At 36.4% G+C, this 21,655-nt stretch overlaps 1 protein-coding gene across 1 annotated transcript in view; it reads right to left on the reverse strand.

Annotated features, from left to right (window-relative positions):
* Nucleotides 1–21,655, reverse strand: part of LOC150081532 (midasin) — a 1,449,634-nt gene that overhangs the window by 1,329,381 nt on the left and 98,598 nt on the right. Inside the window, exon 8 of the mRNA XM_090380238.1 lies at nucleotides 8,756–8,991. Within this exon, the coding sequence (XP_090236364.1) occupies nucleotides 8,756–8,991 (236 nt within the window). The remainder of the gene's footprint in view (nucleotides 1–8,755; nucleotides 8,992–21,655) is intronic.

The raw sequence follows: 21,655 nt of genomic DNA on the forward strand, positions 1-21,655 counted from the left end.
GAATTGGGGAAACATTCACATCTCCAGCCCACAAAGATCTCCCCTGAATCCAAAGATGCTCTCATAACTATGACTAAGGGTTTGCTTACCTCCTCTGCTGCTTATTTTAATATAATTGAATAGATCTCACCTGCCCCAGATGCCTTTTTTATGTTTAGTATCAACAATTTCTCTTATACCTTCCTCTGAGTTATCAGAGGAATCATTTCGCTCCCTGTCAGAGTCTGATAAGCTTCTGGTATCCTCTTCCTTAAAAGAATTCCTCACGTGTCTTTTCTGTGTAGATGCAATATTCAGTTTGTCAGCAACTGGAGCAGGATCATCAACAGTTAAACCATTATCCTGATTTACTGGCCCACCTATTTCTATGTATAACTGTTCATGATACTAACGACAATCATTAGGCCTACAGCACACTCCTACTCTCATATTTTTTTTTTCCCAGTGCTTATATCACACCAAAATGATCAAACACTGCACTGGCCACCCACGTCAACCAGATGCACTACCTTTGACTTAATATGCTTCATAACCAAGAAGCATATTAAACTGTGCTCCTAGCATTAGTTTACATGCAAGTATATATGAATTAAGAATAAGAACATGTTCTTATTCTTAGATCTCATTCTTAAATCCCGTGTATTTGCTTCTCCATGAGGACCACAAGCAGGCCTTTAAATCCCCAACACAATAGAAGCAGTGCAAGAATCACTTACACCCCAGCCTGTGTATCCTCCCCAGGATGGCAGTTGTCTGAGTAGGCTAACACTGCTCACGAAAGCATCGGCAAATATTCTTGCAATCCTTCTATTTAAGTGTATCCCTTCCCTTTAAAAACACTCTCTATCCTGAATATCATAATATCACATCCTGAATATCATCACATCACATATCACATCAAGAAAAATTCTACTCCATGAGCCTTGCCCTCTCTCCAGGGCCGAACTGATTGACAAGGCTCTCATTGTGTACGCCCTCCTACTGTGTCTGGGTGGAATTGCATATACTTTCAAATTTAATCTTTTGATTTGCAACTTTTTCTCAACACTGCTCTGATCTCAAATCTCAGGAGATCTGAGATCAGAGCAGTGTTGAGCCTTAACATCATCAGTGACATCATGCACAACAATATCACCTTTTCTTTCATGCCATTAAAAAATTATAACTGCTCTACAGCATCTTAAATTTTTGCCCCTAGCAGACATACCCTGGCCTATTTCCCATTTCCCTGACAACAGAGTCGTTGACAATAACTATCTCCTATGGAACCAGTGCATTCTGTAGGTTTGTGAACTGACCGCACCACATTGGCTTACGTTGGTTTCTAGATGTGGGCCCATACATTTCATTAGGATATCCAGGAATGGGAGAGATCCATCTACTTCTAACTTAGAGTGAACTGGATGATTTGGTTTGCTTTTTTTTAGGAGCATTAGCAACTAAGGCCATATTGCTCCGGGAATATGCGGTGGTCATTCCCTGACCTTTCCGAATCCTCTGTATTTGGTGGTGACGAGCTCGAACCCTGGTCTAATCAAGAAGCGTGTGCTACACACTGCTGCTCCTTCCCACCTAGCTACAGAGGCGCCAGTGAACTGGATGAACACAGACAGGGAATTGAGATATTCTAGCAATGTTGTTTCAGAGCCACGTGGGACGACGGTGAAGACGACATCGATGTATCTGCACCATGTTGTAATAGGTACTGGTGGGCTCAGGAATATCTGTTCTTCCAATTCTTCTATGGCGATGTTGGCCACAATGGAACTAACAGGAGCATGCATGGTAGTGCCATGTACCTGCTGGTATACGGAATCCTCAAAGGTAAAGAAAGGGTAAAGACGCTGCCTGACAAGCACAGGTTGAGGGCGGTACAGATGTCATCAGTGGACAGTGATGTTCTGTTAGGAAGGTTTGAGTCAATCTCAAGGAGCCTTTTGGTGCAGTTTACGGCCTGTTGGATAGGGATTGATGTAAATAGCGACACTACATCAAATGACATCATAACAGCGTTGTCAGAAATTGAGAGCTCTTTAATAAGGTGAATGAAATCACCGCTGTTAGTGTCAGTGTGGGTGGTATTTCCTACAAGAGGTGTGAAGAGTCGTGCAATATATTTGGATAGTTCATATGTAGGTGCATTGCAGCAGGACACTATGGGCCAGAGAGGAACACCTGGCTTATGGATTTTTGGTAACCCATAAAACTGTGGTAGTTGGCAGCCTGTGGCATGAAGAAGCCGCCGAGTCGGAGCAGAAATTTTTTTTGCTTTAAACCATGCATAGACAAGTTTATTAACGGATGATTCCAGACGTCGTAAGACTTTCGTGGGCAGATCCGTCACGGGTTCATATACGCTGGGGTCTTGTAGGAAGACCAGTGCTTTCTCTAGGTAGGCCGACCAGTCCAATACAACAGTGTGACGTCCCTTGTCAGCAGGAAGCACGACGATGGTGTTGTCCTTTCTTATAGAGGAAAGAGCGGCGTGATGACGGTGATTAAGGTTTAAGCTGGTGGGCCGTGTGCTTCGGAGTATGGAGGCTGTTTTGAAATGGATTTCATTAGCAGCTTCTTCGGGGAGGTTGGTAATGGTTGCTTCTACTCCCATAGCAAGCTGTGTGATCGGTGGCTTCAATGGCACGATGGCGAACTTCATTCCAGCAGTCAAAACGTTGAGCTACTCAGTGGTTAGTTGCTTGCTGCACAGATTTAGAAAGAAGGAAGCCGCATTAGTTGAATGGGTGCTCGTTCTTGAGGAGTGGGCTTCTCTGTCCAAATTAACAAATTTCCGTTGTTGTCGCGAACGATAAGTATCAGAGATATGGTTAGCTTGATGACAAATGGTATGAACAAAGTTAGTAAATATTATAGGTGAGATCCTACCTTGTAGTTGCTGCAAGAGCCTGAATTTATTGTAGTCAGCTCTCTTGATTTCATAGTGGAGATGGTTATCCACAATTTCAAGGTTTGTAGGCCGAAGTTGAAACATGCACAGTCCATGCGAGTGTTGTTAAATGGGGCTTTATAGTGGAAGCCTTTAGGAATCATGCGGTTGGTTTTGCACCTATGCGCAAATCACAAATGTTGTCTGTTGTGGGCTACCAAATTGAAGGACTTCTGCAGTTGAATGCAATCACTGTAAACGTTTTGCCCATAAAGAGAACTTACGAGGATAAATGGGCCTATTGTACTGGAATCTCTTTAACAACACTCGCATGGACTGTGGATGTTTCAACTTTGGCCATGCTCCTAGTCATCTCAACAGCACTGCCCGCACTCTATTCTCCAGGGCTTGGAGCCATTCCAGCACAGATGAAGGTAGGCGCAACGAGATTTCTAGGCTCCTGATAAATTCAGGCTCTTGCAGCAACTACAAGGTAGGATCTCACCTACAAGGTGAGATCCTACCTTGTAGTTGCTGCAAGAGCCTGAATTTATTGTAGTCAGCTCTCTTGATTTCATAGTGGAGATGGGTTATCCACAATTTCAAGGTTTGTAGGCCGAAGTTGAAACATGCACGGTCCATGCGAGTGTTGTTAAATGGGGCTTTATAGTGGAAGCCTTTAGGAATCATGCGGTTGGTTTTGCACCTATGCGCAAAGCACAAATGTTGTCTGTTGTGGGCTACCAAATTGAAGGACTTCTGCAGTTGAATGCAATCACTGTAAACGTTTTGCCCATAAAGAGAACTTATGAAGATAAATGGGCCTATTGTACTGGAATCTCTTTAACAACACTCGCATGGACTGTGCATGTTTCAACTTTGGCCATGCTCCTAGTCATCTCAACAGCACTGCCCGCACTCTATTCTCCAGGGCTTGGAGCCATTCCAGCACAGACGAAGGTAGGCGCAACGAGATTTCTAGTGGCTACATATTAGATAAGTGCTTATTACAAGCACAGGAGCTCACAGTCCACCCGAGACCACCATCAGCTCAGGACAATGTACCTACCACCTACATTCCCTATTATCCAGGCATGTCGGGCCAGATCTCAAAAATCCTCTGAGAATGCAGCATAAAATGCGTGCAGCTGCCTGGTAGAAATTTATGTTCTCTAGTTCCCAATGTAAAGACCCCGGTCACCCTTCTCTTATGCAGCAGTGTAATATACCGCATAGCCTGCAAAGACTGACAGCTGCTACATAGGAGAGACCTCGAGACATCTTCAAGGCCGCCTTGTAGAACACGACAGAGCGATTCGCCTTGCTGAGACCGGCCAATCCGCAACTGCGGAACACTTCTGGTCCACCCACCACGACCTCAATCCCAAGCGCGACTACGAAGTAATTGACAACCTCCAACACTTTCGCCACCGCCTCTGGTTAGAGTCACTCGATATATTGTGTAATTCAAGAGCCATGAACCGCTGCAAAGGCATGAGACTACACCCCATCTTAAAGGTAACCATTTTAAGTCTAGATGAGCACTGGAGAAAAAACTACGCACGTCCATGCAGCAACAAGGAACATAGTTTAATGATTGATTGGCCTACCTTGTGCCCTTGGACGCCTCACTGCTCGCACAATTGTGTCTGTTAGAATGATTTTATCTCTAAAGTTTCCATTTCTGTTGACAAAGAGGCACGTTCAGCCTCGAAAGCTACAAGTATCTATTTGTGATTAAAGATATTTTATTTTACTGGTTATATGCCTAATTATTTGTTATTAATCATATATTGTGCCATCTGCTTCATGAGAAATCCATGGTCATTGCAAGTCTAATTAAATTACTATAATGGTCATGACCTTCATTGCAAATCCCATTACAGTACAAAAACATGCATGTGTGTCAGTTGCTCTTGAAAGTGTTTATTCCAGGGATGTTGAAAAATAGAAAAAGGAGCACCTATTAAACTTCCACGTCATTTAACATCTCTAACAGGGACAGAGAAGTGTCACTGCATTTCCTTCTATTCTATTTAGTGTTTTATTCATATTTATGTAAATATTAAATTTTGTTAAAATTCTGAATTTAATTCTCATGTTTGTTTTTGTTACAACTAAACACTGACAGAAATGATATTGCAAAGCATATATTCCTCCTATTTCTTTACCTTCAATTATATACCAAGAAGTGCTGAAAACGTTTACACAATAAATTTCAAGTTTAAAAATGACACACACCAAATGATGCAAGTTTGAGTCAATTCAACATTTAACAACATTTTTCAATGGAAACTTGTGCACCACATAGTTACATGCAACAGTAAAGTACTCCCCTTCGATAAACAAAAGAACAGAATATTCTCTTCTTGTTTTAGACTCTCCATGACTTTGAATCTCATGGAGAGTCAGAATTATCATTCTAATTCTGTCTAGTTTGGAAACATACTTCTAAAGTGAAAATTTAAAAACTTCTGGAATAACAAATATTCACACAACATTCCTAAACATATATCAAGGAGTAATGACCTAAGAAAATATACGTGAGGCATGCTTGACTGAAGAGCTATGTTTGCATTTTCAAACATTATCATAACATTTAAAAGGAACAAGCAAAATGCTTTATTCAAACTAGAAGAGAGGGACATGAACAGACTTTCCACATACGGGAGGGTAACATGCTCTGAATCATCAGCTTGATTGGACTGCTTGAAGGCTAGCACCAGAAGAATGGGATTCAGAATTTCCATGAAGAGTGTAATTACTTCATTAATCTGTCTTGTTTCATGAACTCGATTTGGACATGAGTCAGTATCACTCACCAGTGACTACTTCTTGAACTTTGCAATTTAGTAACTTTAATATCGACTAGCACAGCTTTCTCAGCACTTCTGACCTTTTCTTTAAATAGACTCAGGGTATTATTCAGTGAGTATTTTTTGTGCTTTTTATACTATAACCCAGGCCTGGGCAAACTTTTTGGCTGAAAGGCCACATTAGGAATTTAAAAAAGGCAGGCAGGCCGCATGTAAAATACTATTTTTAGATATATATTATTTGTTTTCATAAAGAAATATAACATAAAAAAAATTATTCTCTAACAACCAAGAATTTAATGAGATGAATGGAACTATTTTTACATCTTTTAACATTTTTTTTAATTTCGGGTGTTAATTTTGTAGTTGAGATTCTTAAAACTGCTTGTAAATGTTCATCAGTGATGCTTGATCGTAAAGAATTTTTATTTAGATTCATGATAGAAAATGTTTGTTCACATATGTAGGTTGATCCAAAAATAACCAACATTTTTCAGGCAAAATCTTTAAGTTCGTTGAATTTGTCCAAATTAAGAGTATTATAAAATTTACAGATTTCCTCACAACGGTGCAATTCCCTTAAATCGGTATCACACTGCAGATTTATAATCTGAAGTTGTAGTTCACTCGGTGCACTATCAATTTCTATTGAAAATGGGTTGTGCACTATTGCCAAACTTGTCTCAATTTTTCAGAAGTCGCCAAATCTTCGTGAAAAGTCATCATTCAAAGCATTTATAATTTCACAATATTTTTCAAATTTATTTTCTGGAATCTTCAGCAACTTCATGGTTGGAAAGTGGTCTACCTTGTTAATCAATAAATGTCAAAGGAACAACTGGAGTTTTAACTGAAATCCATTCAAACTTTTTTACCATATCATGGGCGTATAAATTTTTCCCTTGTAACACGGTGTTGAAAGTATTTAAGTGTGTCACGATGTCCAGGGTAAACACAAAATCACAAATTCAGTTATTATCAGTTAATTCAGGAAAGTTCATAATATTTTTCAGTTTTAAAAATAGAATGATGTCATCTTTAAGATCCCATACTCGTCAAAGAACTTTTCCTAAGCTAAGCCACCGAATTTGGCTATGATAAGGAAATTAACGAATTGTCTGTGTTTTAGGCCCCTCAATCGTATTAAATTTACTAGTTTAATAATACAAGATGTGACATGTTCAACTTTTAACACATTTTTACATAATACTTGTTGATGTATAATACAATGAATTGTAATTAAATTATAATCAGGATAATTTTTCACATTTATCCTGAATTTTCTTTAACGCTCCAACATTTTTACCTGTCAAACTTGGTGCTTTGTCAGTTGTTACACTTACCATTTTGTTCCATTGTAAATTATATCTTGTTAAGCATTTTTCAACTTTTTCAAATATATCAGCCCATTGTTTGGTCTTTAAGAGATTCCATTGAAAGAAGCTCTTCAATAATTTCAAAATTAGAGGTACATCCACGTATGAAAATTAATAACTGTGCAGTATTCTTTCGGTCGTTACTTTCGTCGAGAGCTATCGCGTACCATGTTATGGATTCTAATACTGATGATAATTGCTCATTCAAATTTGTATCGATACATTCAATTCTTCTTACTTCGGTTCGCCGAGATAAACTTATATTCTAAAATTTGTGTTTAAGGTCAGGACATATAATTCCACAAGCTTTGGTCATACATTCTATAGTCTCCATCAGAAAAAGGCTTGTTGCTTTTTGCAATTATATGAGAAATAACAAAACTTGCCTCTACAGTAGCTTCTTATTCCTTAGTTAGCCGCATAAACACATTTTGTTGTCTAGATAAATTTTGAATCAATCCATCAGCAGTTTTCTTTCTTGCTTCCGGAGTTAAATTGGCACCATATTCGGAATCTTTAGTAGTGAAATGTCTTTTAATATTGTACTCTTTCAACACTGAGACACTCTCCCAGCAGATGAGACAAATAGTCTTGTTATTTATGTTAGCAAAAAAATATTTTATGTTCCATTCTTCATTGAAGACACGATGCTCTTGTTGAATTTTTCGTTTTTTATTCATTTTTAAAAGAGCGTAAATATTATTTTTATCGCTACTGGTACCAAGATAATAACCGAAGATAACGCAAAAAAACAAACTGCGGGATGACTGTCAGAGAAAACAGATTGGAACTGCGGCCGGTCAGCAGTCCTATCCTATTACTCCGCCACCGCAGCAAAGCCGTTGTCGTAATCACCGGTTGTCTGTTACCGTAGTTTCGCGTGGTTAGTTTATAATTGCAAATTATACCGTTATAAAAGCACCCATTGGCTCGCTCCGATTCGCACACAATTTCAAATTCTATCTCAATTTGAACAATACAGAGATGATAAAACAATTTACAAGTCAACAAATTCTATAATGTATTACATATACAAATTTATTTTTCAAAAAGGCGTCGCAAAAGGCATAAAATAAAACTTTTTTAAAAAAATTTTATTTCATAGTAAACTTTTTTCTAAAATACAATTAAAGTTCGCGGGCCGCACAAAAATGTGCGGCGGACCATAGTTTGCCCGGGCCTGCAACCTGTGCGAGATATGAGATATCACAAATTGCAGTAACAATAATGTAATAATAATATTATAACTGGTTATATACAGTTAAATTTCTTAGTAGTAGTACTATAATTTAATTATTATAAACACCATCTAAATTATAAAAATAATTTATTGCTAATGTTCAAGAAAAAGGACAGATAATATATTATTCATTATGGAATCAAAAGAATTTATTCCTGATGTGAAGAGAGTAATTAGTTATTATAAATGTGTTGCTAGTGTCTTGAATTTTATTGTTTGAAATAAATCCAGATGGCAAGATAGTAAACTAAATTACAGCCACAAGCATGGTAAGTGCATTAAGGTTTTTTTTTTTTTTTTTTTTTAATTATCATTATGGCACCTCAATGTTTTTACTGATAATCCTCACCAATACTGCATTGCTTATGCAATAACCCTGTATTTATATAATAGACAAGTATTAATCATATGAATTTTGAAGATATTAAACAGGACTTACCTCTGGGTTGCAAACAACTGAAATCCTGCAGCAGCATTTAAAGGTTCAGTCTGTCCAGGAAAAGTTATAGTTTTAGATTGCAAAACTGGAACTAACAAAGAAATTATGTCCATTGGTGCATAGTCAATATCCTCCAACAACAACCAACATCCAGTAGTCATTGCTTGTGTAAGAGGCCCTGGAACCCAAATAAATTCTCCTGGAATGTCTGTGCAACAATAACTTCCAAGCAAAAGCTGTAATAAAGAAAAAGTTATTTTGAGGATCACTACAGAGTAAATTTTGATTAATAAGTTCAAAATTAAATCATTAAACAAGACAGCTTCACTCTTAGCTTTATCCCTACTTCCCTGCCAAACAAAGTAAAAAGCTTGATTTGGCAGTGGGAAGCAAAATTAAGAGTGCACAGAAGCCAATAAAAAACCAATCCAATCTCACAAACAACACAGCAGCCACCAGCAAAGCTATTAAAGTAGGCAGTGATTACAACTAACTGATCTACCATCTTAGCACTGTTTGTCAACAATCACTGCTTAAAGATGTAGCTATTTTTCTTTTTATTTATTTTGAAACTGTTCAAAATAAATATAGTAGTGATTTACACAGTTTCAAGTTACAAAGACAGTCACACAATGTTGAAATCACTTTCTACAATTCTGATAACTTTGCACTTGATCACTAGTTCAATTACCATTCAATAGACAGTGTTACTAGTATGCTGGCATACAGCTGATAGCAACATCATTTTTGCCATTTTTATTTGTTATATGTATGGGTGAATGTTGTGTCTCATTACTGCATCCAAATACTACTGCTTTTCAAAAAGGAAAATCCCATGTCCCAGAACCATAAAAGTGGCCAAAATTTTCCAAGTGGTAAAAAAGAAGTGCATTATAAATATGAAAACTAAAGTAGAAATTAAACAATACGAAAAAAATGAGTTAACAATTAGAATTAATTGTTAACTAGTTATAATTATCGAATCATGCAGCACGTAATAAATTTTCTGCACCAATGCAGTCCACAGTTATTTCCAAGAAAAGAGACAGATTAACAGAAGAAATTATTGGGTGTTTGAAATGAAGGGCTTAAATGAACAAAGAATGAAAAATAAGAGAAGGCCCTTAGTCTTTTTAAATACCTAAAATGTAAACATTAAGAAAGTGTTGCTAGTGCTTTAGGCTTGTACTAAACTCCATAATATCAGAGTGACGGGTGAGGCTGCTAGTGCAGACACAATGGTAGGCAGAGTCCCTAAAGTTTTGGCAGAAATCACTGTAAATGAGTATTGCCTACCACAACAGATTTTCAATGTCAAAAAAAAAAACAAAAAAAACTGGGTTATACTGGAAAAAAGTGGTAGATAGTTCTACCTAGCAAAGGAGAAGCTGATGCTCCTACATGGTGGAAATGCTGCTGGGGACTTCAAAATGATGGCACTATTAATTTTACTGTAGTGAAAAGCCTAGGGCATTCAAAAATATTGCAAAGGCTTTGCTGCCTGTTTTACTGGAGACTAGCAGCAGAGAGTGCCAAAAGTGAAGCTTCTCTGGATGAAACATGTCTAAATGCCCAGAGAAAAAGATGAGCCCTCAACTGTTTTCACAGCATGAACTCAATGATCTGGTAAGAGGAATTGCAGATTCCTTTATTACTATAAAGGAATCTGCAAAACTCCCTGATTCTAAACTTAAGTCAAAAAATCTTCAAGCACATGGGCCATTTTTCTCGTGGTACAGACACAGAGAATGAGAACTAGTCCCCTACTTTTCGAAAGACATTTCTGTGTTTTTTTTTTCCGGTAATATAAATGACTAAATGAACTATTTAGGAATTATTTACAATCCTACATGGCAGGAACCTTTTACTGATTCATCAAACAGGAGTCTCAAAAGGTGTTTTTCCACAATGGAAATAAATACAGATCAACTCCAATAGCTCACACTGTGCATTTGAAAGAAACACAGCTGGTTGGTATGTACTGACTTTAAAGTGATAGGCATGTTCCTTAGACTTGAAGAAGTTGGTCTGTCTGTGCTGCCTTTACAGTGATAGGCATGTTACTTAGACAGCAACTTGGCTACACAAAATGCCTTACTTTTTGCATGAGTGGGATGGTCAGACAAGGCATATGCACTGGGATATTAAGGGCTGTTTGTTGCCTTGTTCAAAGAACATAGTTCAAAACCCATTTGTAGACTCCAAAACTGTCCTCTTTATACCCTTGCACATTAAAAACTGGATTTTATGAAACAGTTTGTGAAAGCTTTACCTCAGGAAGATAAAGCTTTTTCTTCAACTGCCTTCCCTGCTTCAATTACTTTGTATTAAATTCCCATCGATAATGCAAGAGAAGCTAAAACAATGTATTTTTGATGGACCTCAAATTTGCAAACTGATGGGGGACCGAGATTTTGAGGGAACTAAGAATAAAAGTTATTATTATGGTTTCTCATGGATTAGCCTCATGTCTGTTATTGAGGACTTCTTAGGGAACAAGGTGTCAAACTACAAGAAGCTGGGCTGCACATGAGGGACAAAGTACATTTTTTACACTCCCACATTGATCACTACCCAGAAAAATCTATGAATCATTAGTGAAGAACAGGGTGAGAGTTTTCACCAGGACATTAAAGACATGGAGATGAGGTACCAGGGGAGGTGGAATGCCAACATAATGCCTGACTATTGCTGGATGCTGAAGAGGGACTTTACATAAAGTAGAAAGATCTGCAAGAAAATCAAAAGAATGAAAATTTGACCCATTGTAGATCAGTTTTTAAAATGAGAGGTGAGTATTTAGTAGAACTTTCACCAAGTTGCCCTTTTTAATAGTGTTTTTAACAGGTATTTAAATATAAAAGTCTGCTAAAAGTAGCATTTCATTATAATTTCAGTGCAGAAATTCTGCCAAAATTAATCAAAATTTGTGAAAAATTAAATTTTATTTCTTGATTTTTGAAGAAACTTAACACAATGGAAAAAAAACGGAAGTCATTTTTGAAATAAGCATCAGTGAATTTTTTTCATAATGCAGATTAGTGTAATTCATGAAATCATACAGCCTCTGCAATGAATTTGTTAAATATTTGAAGTTAAAATCATATCTGCACACAAATCACCTCAATGGCACAACCGTGGTAGAACTGTGCTAACACTTTTCTTTTTAATCAAATGTATAAAAACACGAGTAGTAAATTTATCGCAAAATACTGGTCAGTTCACCATCCATCGATCTGTTTTGATGTCCATCACACATTGTCTCTACTCATCTCTCACATCTTTAATAATTGTGACTGACAAGAAATTATTGACTAATTTACTAACTAGGTAGGGTATGTATTTCTAGAACACTGGCAATGCAAATAACAGGTGCTGCCACCTGTATGTATATTTCTTTGAAAAAAAAATCTATTAATCTTTATTGCTTTCTAAATTGACAAGAGGGTACCATCCCTGGGGACATATCTGTAAGGCCTTGTGTTGAAAATGAAAAACCTGCAAAATGAAGTCTGCTTTTTAACTAAGCAATAAATTGAATATTATGAACATATCTGTTAATAAAAATAAGAAGAAATTTGCAAAGATTTTTAAAAAAGTCATATTTTAACATAGTTCCACTTTTTTATGCAAAAAGGAAAAAAAAAATTATGTTATATAGAAAGAGGTCAAATCAAGTCAGATAGGTAGTTTCTCTATTCATAAACCCAGAAAACTATGCTAAAGGCATGTCAACTGAACAAGTGCAAAACAATCTGTCAAATGAATTGGATATCACAAAAGTTTCTGTATGTGGGTTCCCCCTGCTTTTTTGACACCTGATGAAAAATTTCTTTAAAGACAAAACTTCAAAGCAACTTTTTGCTCATTATCAAGCAGACCCTTAAAACTTTCTGGTCAGATATTTAAATAGAAATGAAACATGGCTTCATTACTACCAACCAGAGTCAAAACTGCAATCAAGACAATGGAGGCAGCTGATTCACCACCTCTAAAGAAGGTCATGTCATTCCCACTATCATGCATCTTTCTTTTGGGATTCAAAATGGATAATAATGATAGATTATTTTCCAAAAGAACAAACTATAAATGAACAATACTATGCTAACTTGGTAATTAAATTAGAATATGCATTCAAGGTCAAAGACACCAGGAAAGCTAACAATGCACCTGTTTACATGCTATTCAAAAGAATAGCTGGATATGATTGGTTGGACTATTATTCTTCCTCACATTCCTTCCATCAACAGATTGAAGAAATACGAGAAAAAAGAATAATAGTCAATACAGTTGAACTCGGTTATAATGAACATGGATATAATGAGGTCATAGTAAGCAAATATTATTCCCAATTTAAGTTTTGTAAGCTTAAATTGGAGATAGTATATTTGTATCTTTGTATAAAAATTTCACATATATAATGAGTATGCTACATGAATATATCAAGCATGCTTAATGGGTATATCAAGATGTTTCACAGCTATATCAAGCAAATTTAGTAGGCTCATTTCCAAAGTACAGAATACTGAGCTACCATGTTTTCTTACTGCATATACTCCCTCAATTTAGACCATTAAATTTTATAAAACAGACTTATCCAAGAGTAATTATTGCAGGTGTCAGTTTCTCCCCTACCTTTAAAATGATAATTTAAAGATAGGGGAGAAATTCCCTCATTTACTTAGAGATGTTAACTGCATGCAGGAAACTCATAACAGTAAAAATCTGTCCCTGAGAAGGGAACCAGCTACCATATTCGTCAGCTGATCAGTTATAAACTTAAACAACAGCACATAACATCCTTTTCAACGATATAGGGAACAACAAAAGCCAATGGGTCCAATGAGCATTAGTGGGAATCAAACTAGCCATAGCATTTAGAGGCATCACATATAGTACTGTGTTTTAACAAAAATCTGTAGTGTCAGTGACAAAAATAGTTGCGATTTTTCCCTTCAAATAAAAGAAAATGTCTGTCTATTTGTGAAAAGGTTGCGATCATCATTTGAGTAAGAAAGTGATAAAAAAAAATGTTGATGTGTGCAAAAAATTTACCAATATCTACCATTTCAACTTTATGATAAAACAAAGAAACAGTTTTATCTATACTAAAAAACAATCTTATTACAAACAAGTCAATGAGGAAATGTGACTTGGATGATGTCAATCCAACACTGATGGAACGGTTTAATGCACAAAGGAATCCTGGTTTCCCAATTAATAGCCCATTTTAAAGGTACAAGCAGAAAAACTTGCAAAACAATTAAGACATGAGAATTACATATACAATAAAACCCCACTATTAGCGGTATCTATATTCGCAGTTTCGCATATTTGCAGTTGCTGATTTATTATAAAATGAAACCTAAAAAAACTGTGAATTTTAAAGCGCCGTGAACATTTTCCGCCATAAAAAAACATGAGTGTGGCTAAAATTATCTTTCCCGGTCAAAACAGCGCTCAGTGGGTGGGGGGAGAGGGGTGACAAAATCACGAGCATGGATGTTTCTCACTAATCCTTGTTCAGCATGTGTTATGCGCTTGTCATGGAAAGTTTCGTCATTTGCTTATAAATTGATATGCTTACAAAAGTGATAAATCTATACTGTTTTGCAGTGTAAAACAGACTTTTTCGAGTGTGTTAATGGAAGAAAGTCACTTTATTGTGCACAAATTCTTTTTACCCGTACAAAAATACGGCTACAAATAACAAGGGAAATGTGAAAAGATCAAAGAAGATGATGACATTAGCAAATAAAATTAAGTTATTAGGCAAAATTTCTAATTGTGAAAGTGTCTCCTCAGTGGCAAAACATTATAAAATCAATGAGTCAACGGTACGATCAATCAAGAAATCGGAAGTAAAAATTCGCCGTAGTGTCCGTGAAAACATGTTAATTGCTTCAAAATTTGCTCTGTAACTCGTGATGTTAAATTAGAAAAAATGGAAAAGGCTTTGTTGTTGTTGTTTGTTATTTGGTTTTTAGGAGCATTAGCAACTAAGGCCATATTGCTCCAGGGATATGCGGTGGTTATTCCCTGACCTTTCTACATCCTCCTTATTTGGTGGTCACTGGCTCGAACCCCGGTCTAATCAAGAAGCGTGTGCTGCGCACTGCTGCTCCTGCCCACCTGGCTACGGAGGCGCCAGGAAAAAGCTTTAAATCTGTGGATAGAAAACTGAACTCAAAATAAAATTCCGTTAAGTTCACTCATCATTCGTGAAAAGGCAGAACTCCTTTATCAACACTTTAGCAAAACAGGTGACAGCACTGACGGGATAAGTTTTTTAGTTAGCAAAGGTTCTGGTTTGAAAGATTTGTTTGAAATTTCTAATAAATATTACATTTAATATTAAATTGTTTCTTATTTTCATTTCAATGCCATATGCTTGCATTTCACTATGTACTGTCTATGTACATAGTCATATTATAAAGGTAAATATAATACATACATAGACAAAATTCTAGACTAGTTTTTCTTATATATTTCATACTTTGGAACGGAACCCTTTTATTACTATGGGAGCCATAATTCAGTATTCACGGCATTTCTCAGGAAAGTAACCCAGCGAATAGTGGGGGTTTACTGTATAACAAAAGATGGATTGATCACTTTAAACATCAACGTAACAATATTTATGTGATAGTCAGCGGAGAAACCCTAAAAACAGATTATAAAACAGCAGGTGAATAGGTGAAAAATTTCTGGGCAGGATATAAAAGATTACAAGATAGAAGATATCTATAATGCAAACAAAACCATAGTAGTCCATAATATGACCTAATGCAACTTTTAAATTTAAAGGTGAAAAATGTGTTAGTGGCCAAAAGACCTAAGAACCTCATAACAGTTTTATTGCGTGTGTGAACATGATTGTAACTGATAAAAAAACTTTTTGTAATTGGGAAATCACAGAAACCATGCTGTTTGAAAAATTTAGAAGCTCCCCACTGAGTATGCGGCTAATAAGATGGATAAGCTAATGGATAACTTCTGATATTTTTCAGCAATATGTAAGCATAATACTGAGTTAAGAGGGGGAGGGGGCAAAGAAAAAGAAAAGAAAAATTTTATTACTGATACATAACTGTCTAGTGCATCTTCAGGTGCAGGATTTATCTAACACAAAACTATTTCTGCCTTCAAATGCAACCTTTGTTTTGCAGCCAATAGATGTGAGCATTATTAAAAGCTACAAGGGTTATTTCAGGCAATTCTTGGTTGTCCAATGATTGATCAATGAGAATGAGGATTTTTATGAGTGTTTCTGTACTGGATTAAAATTGTTTGATGAAAGATGGATCGAATACTATTATTTCTGTAAATCTGGTTTATCATCAGGAGAATTTTGCAGTAGTAATCAAAAAAGTCAATGAAGACAATCTACTACCTCTATCAGAATTGCTGAAACAAAACAATTATAAATTTTGAACATTTAAATGACACTTGATGACTTCATTCATATGGATGACAATCTTCTAACTTCTGGAATTCCTGTGGAGAGTGACATAACAGAGACTCTACTAAACAAAGAAGACAGTGATGGAGACAACACTGAATTCGTTGAAAATGCAATCACTACAAAATTCATGCCAACTTGCTTGCAAGCTCAAGATGCCATGGAGACTAACTGAATTTACACTTCTGATGTTGGTTTTAATGCCCTAGGCATATTAAAAGAAATCCCTAGAGATCACAAATTGAAATCAACAAAATATGCCACACTTTAAAATTATCTTTGTAAAAAGGGAGTGTTTAATAATATATCCGTAAGTACCTTTTTTTATTTGCTTATTTAATTTTTAAAATTTTTATTTATTTACTTTTATTTATCTATCTATACTTACTTATTCAACCTTTACTATGACATTAATATTTAATACATGCATGTTTTTTATGTTCATGGGTATTATGAATAATAGCTATATCAAGCAAAACTAACTATCCAGTCCCACAGTGCTTGTTATAACTAAGTTTGACTGTAGCTTAGCATCTGTGCTAAGAGTCCACTGTACTGCACCTTTGTTGAAAATTTTGCCAATCCTTGGCAAGATTAAGATGCAGACTATAGCAATTAAAAAATAGAACTTATTCAGCCACTAGACTGACATGCAAGAAATCTGACTGGGTTTGTCAAGCCCTGATGAGTATACAGGTAGCCCTCATTCTGCGCCGGTCACTAACCAGAAGGCCATTTTTATTTTTATTTATTTATTTTTACAATTTTTTTTATAAATTGAAAGTTTAAAATTGTCAGACAAAATTTATGAGCATCGTACTGTACTATGTATCATGCACTGTTCACATGATCAAGAACAATTGAACTAATCAGCAATTAGTGCGTCTGTATCAGAGACAAGAAAACTTCCGGCCCTCAAAGTAGCCACTTGTGGAAGTGGGAGGTAAAGCATTCAGTTGGTTGTTTGCGCCATGTACACGTGTTGGAAATTTATTACTAATTGTGCTATTAATAAGTTAAATACATAATCATTAATAGTAGTGATATCAGTGTGCAGTTTTTGCCAGTCGTGTTATTAAGTTTTTAATTTAATTAGAATAAAGAGAAGCCATGTCTGGTAAAAGAACTTCAATGAATACTAGTGAAAATGAAACCATGAAAAAGGCAAGTCAATCTATTACCTTGAAAATAAGATGGAGGTTATTAGTAGGATGGAAGCTGGTGAAAGATGCCCTAATGTGTGTAGAGCTATGAATATGCCTCCATTGACTGTTACTACAATTATGAAGAATGCTGATAAAATAAAACAATTGATTCAAAGTGCTACAAGAGTAAGTGCTACACAAGTTAGTTACATAACTTGTGTAGAAATAAGCTTTTGGAAAAAATGGAGCAATTGCTGACTATTTGGGTCAATGATTTGAACCAAAAAAACATTCCCTTGACCCAAGCTGTAATAACTGAAAAGGCTAAGTCAATTTTTGAAGACTTAAAGAAGGAAAGTCAGTGCAATGAAATATTTTTGGATAGCAAGGGATGGTTCATGAGATTTAAAGCAAGAACCAAATGCAGAAGTGTGAAAATTACTGGCAAGGCAGCAAGTGCAGATGTTGAGGCAGCTGCCGCATTCCCTGCAGAGTTTCAGGCCGTAGTACAGGAGGGTGATTACCCTTCAGATCTCATCTTCAATGTTGATGAAATGGGCCTTTATTGGAAAAAAATTGCCCTTAAGAACCTTCATTGCCCATAAAGAAAAGACGGCTCCTGAATTTAAAGCATCAAAAGACAGGCCGACACTGTTGTTGGGAGAAAATGTGTCAGGCAATTTAAAATTGAAGCCAATGTTGGCTTCAAGCCTCAACAATCTGTTGAGGCTTGAATCCTTCGAAGAGTCATGCAGAGACTCTTACAAATGAAGACCTTGAAGAGTTAGCTGCAAAACTTAGCCAACAGCAGGAGGAAGAGACAGAGGAAGACACTCCTCTAAAAATTATGAAGACCAGTGATCTATAAAGGTTCCTTATAGGTGTAGAGTCACTCAATAATGAGCTCTGTGACATTGATCATGACTGGGAGAGGAGTGCCACAGTTAAAAGGAGTGTCATATCAACCCTGAGCCCATATTTTGAAATTCTTAAAGAAAGGAAGAAATCCAGACAATCAACACTTGATCCTTTCTTCAAAAAAAGGCAATCTTCTCAATCAGGGCCGTCAACAGCAGATCCTCAACCAGGACCTTCAAGAGCCAACTAAAACTTTGACATTACACCACTGTAAAAATGTTTTATGTATGTAATTAATTTATTTTTTATTTACATGTACGTACTTACTATATTTATGAAGGTTAAAAATAAAACATTTTTTTAAATTAAAAAAGTTTATTTCTTTGCTTTAAATATACCAGTATTGAAAAGGGTAGGTAAAATTTTTGGTGCCCGGAACCTAACCCTGTGATTTCCCATTGACTCCATAAGGGTTCCATTTGCACCTGTCCCCCAAGGAACCTAACAACGGCATAAATCGAGGGCTACCTATATATGGTAAGACAGCTGATGATGTTTGCTCTCATGCAGATTCTTCTGAGTATCTGCATGTGAGCAACTGAACATTATTCATTTGAAAATTCAAGCAAAAAAGTTTTTATGTTATAGGTATCAGCATATATGAAAATGGAGTTTTTTTGAAGTGTGTGTGTGTGTGTGTGTGTGTGTGTGTGTGTGTGTGTGTGTGTGTGTGTGTGTGTGTGTGTGTGTGTGTGTGTGTGTGTGTGTGTGTGTGTACAACGGATTAACCCAGTGGTTTTAAATGTTTTTTTTTAATAACGACACCCCTAAGTAATTTATTTTATTTTGTGGCACCCCTACTCAATTTTCTGTCAGGTCTGATTCTCTATCTGTGTGTATATATATATATAATATTTAAAAAATATGTTATATATTAGTTATGATAATAATATAACTATAAACAAAATTACAATTCATAATACAAATTATATATACAGGGTGTCTCAAAAATATTGGTACAAACGTTTAGAGGAGGTAGGTAAAATCCAAAGGAATGTGAATTGCATAGGAACCCATAACCGGAAACGTCACCATAAGTCGGTAGACGGCGCTGTCCATCAGTTTGAGAGAGGGAAAATTTCTGGTTTACTGATTCAAGCAGTAGCTGCCGCACGAAGAGCATGCATCGATATACGAACTGTGAGCTGGCAGACATGCACCTAGTGTATGGATTAGCAGAGGGCAATGGACAAGCTGCTCAACGAATTTATGGAGAACGCTTCCCAGACAGACATATACTGGATCACCGTTTGTTTGCACAAGTGCATCAAAATTTGTGCGATTATGGGTCATTTAGAGGTAACAGGAGTAGTGCGGGCAGACCACGTTCGACGTGAACTCCCGCCATGGAAGAAAGTGTGTTGAATGCCGTCCAAAATAATCCTACTACCAGCACACATGCCACTGCCTCTGCCTTAGGAGTGTCTCGTTACAGTGTACAGCATGTCTGGCACGACGATTCCTTACACTCCTTTCATCTCCAAAGGATTCAGTTACTGCTCCCAAAGATCATCCTGCACGTGTGGCTTTTGCACAGTGGTTTCTCCAAGAAAGTGTTCAAGACTTGAATTTTCCAGCCTATGTTTTGTTCACTGAAGAGGCTTATTTCACTCGGGAAGGCTTATTCAATCAGCACAATGCTCGTGTGGGCTCACGACAACCCACATGGTGTGCGCCCCCATGCGGCACAACATTGCTTCGCCATAAATGTATGGGCAGGTATGGTCAGTGACTGCTTAGTCGGCCCATACCTGTTACCATCCCACATGAACTCCACTAAATATCGGATCTTTCTTGAACAAGTTCTACCAGGGTTACTTGACGATGTTCTAGCAAATGTGAGATGCAACATTTGGTTTCAACATTATGGGGCACCTGCCCGTTATGGAAAGTGTGTTCGTGACCATTTGAACAGGCATTTTGGGCGTCGATGGATTGGCTGTGGTGGACCCATTGCGTGGCAACTGGAATGTTGTTGCAGCATCCTAAGGTCGGCACCCCGGTTGAAAACTACTGGATTAACCTGTTAAACTTCTTGCATGATGGAATGTAGTTTTGCTATGGGGGTGCAACCTAATCAACCTGTTAAGGTCTGCAAGTTTTTCAAAAATTGACGTGTTTAAGTTCATGCATGTCAGATTAAATACACTTAGGTTAAAGTATAAAGCACAACTTGTCCTCACACTTGCCAATGTCATATGACCCATTTAAAATAATTTAAAATAAACGGTTTTCACATCTCCAGTTTATTATGGTAGGCTGTGGTCTATGAATCTTAATCTGAATCGTTTGCAGTTATCTATTCAGGTAGTGGTTATAATTGATGTAAATGCAGATCAGTCTCATTAATGGATGTTGTATTAGTGTTTAAATTGTACTTTAGTTTTTTTAAACAAGCTGAATTTTGTTCACAAGGTGTTCTATCATTAATGCAGAATGATGAATATATACAGTAAGTGCCGTTTATAGTGATCGCTGGTTATTAGAATCAGCTGCTTTAGAGAATCAAATTTCAAAGAACCGATTTAAATCAATAAAATACACTACACTTTCATCATTTATTAGAATTACATCTTCGGTTATAGGAATCAATTTTGAACGCCCCTGTGATATTTTTCTAAAGCACATTTCTGAAGGTCACAACCATAAAACAATAACAACAATTTGCAGTAAACAGGTAGTTACTGCAGCTTTAACAGAAGAAGAAATTGCCCAGTCTGTTACTGATAATTTTGCCAAGGAGGACAAAAACGAAAATGAACCCGAATGAATTCCAGTTACAAAACAGCATACTCATGAAGCTATAGCTGTCCTGAGGACAGCATTGGAAGAAACTGGTGCAAGTAATCGTGAATATAGACTGTTATATAATACTGAAAAATCTATAAACAGAATTTGTAGTGATAATTTAAAGCAATCTAAACTAAATGAATATTTAAAATTATAATCATATTAAAAAGTGTTGTTTAATTAATATGTATATTAATTAAACTTTGTACATAAGTATAAATTTATTTTTATTTTGCTAACCCACGGAAAATATTCTTCTGATTTTCACGCATCAGCATGAATTGTTGAGGAGGCTTCCATGCTGCAGTGGGTTGATAATGGCTACACTTTATCTTTTTTAATTGATAATAAAGTGTAAATTTGTGCTTTATATATCTTTATTTTTATAGCCTGTGGATAATATTCGTCAATTTTCGCTTGCAAATGTGATCACTATAACCGGTGCATACCTGTATATCATTTTGGATTTCTATCTATCTAGAGAGAGAGAGAGACGTGAACTCCTCTCACTGCATGCCTGGTTAGAGTGCAAATTAAAATAAGAAAATTTTTAAAAATGTTAATTTAGGAACCCATGCAATACTA

Source organism: Mastigoproctus giganteus, chromosome 8 (genome assembly GCF_048544385.1).
Source record: "Mastigoproctus giganteus isolate SK-2022 chromosome 8, ASM4854438v1, whole genome shotgun sequence".
NCBI lineage: Eukaryota > Metazoa > Arthropoda > Arachnida > Uropygi > Thelyphonidae > Mastigoproctus > Mastigoproctus giganteus.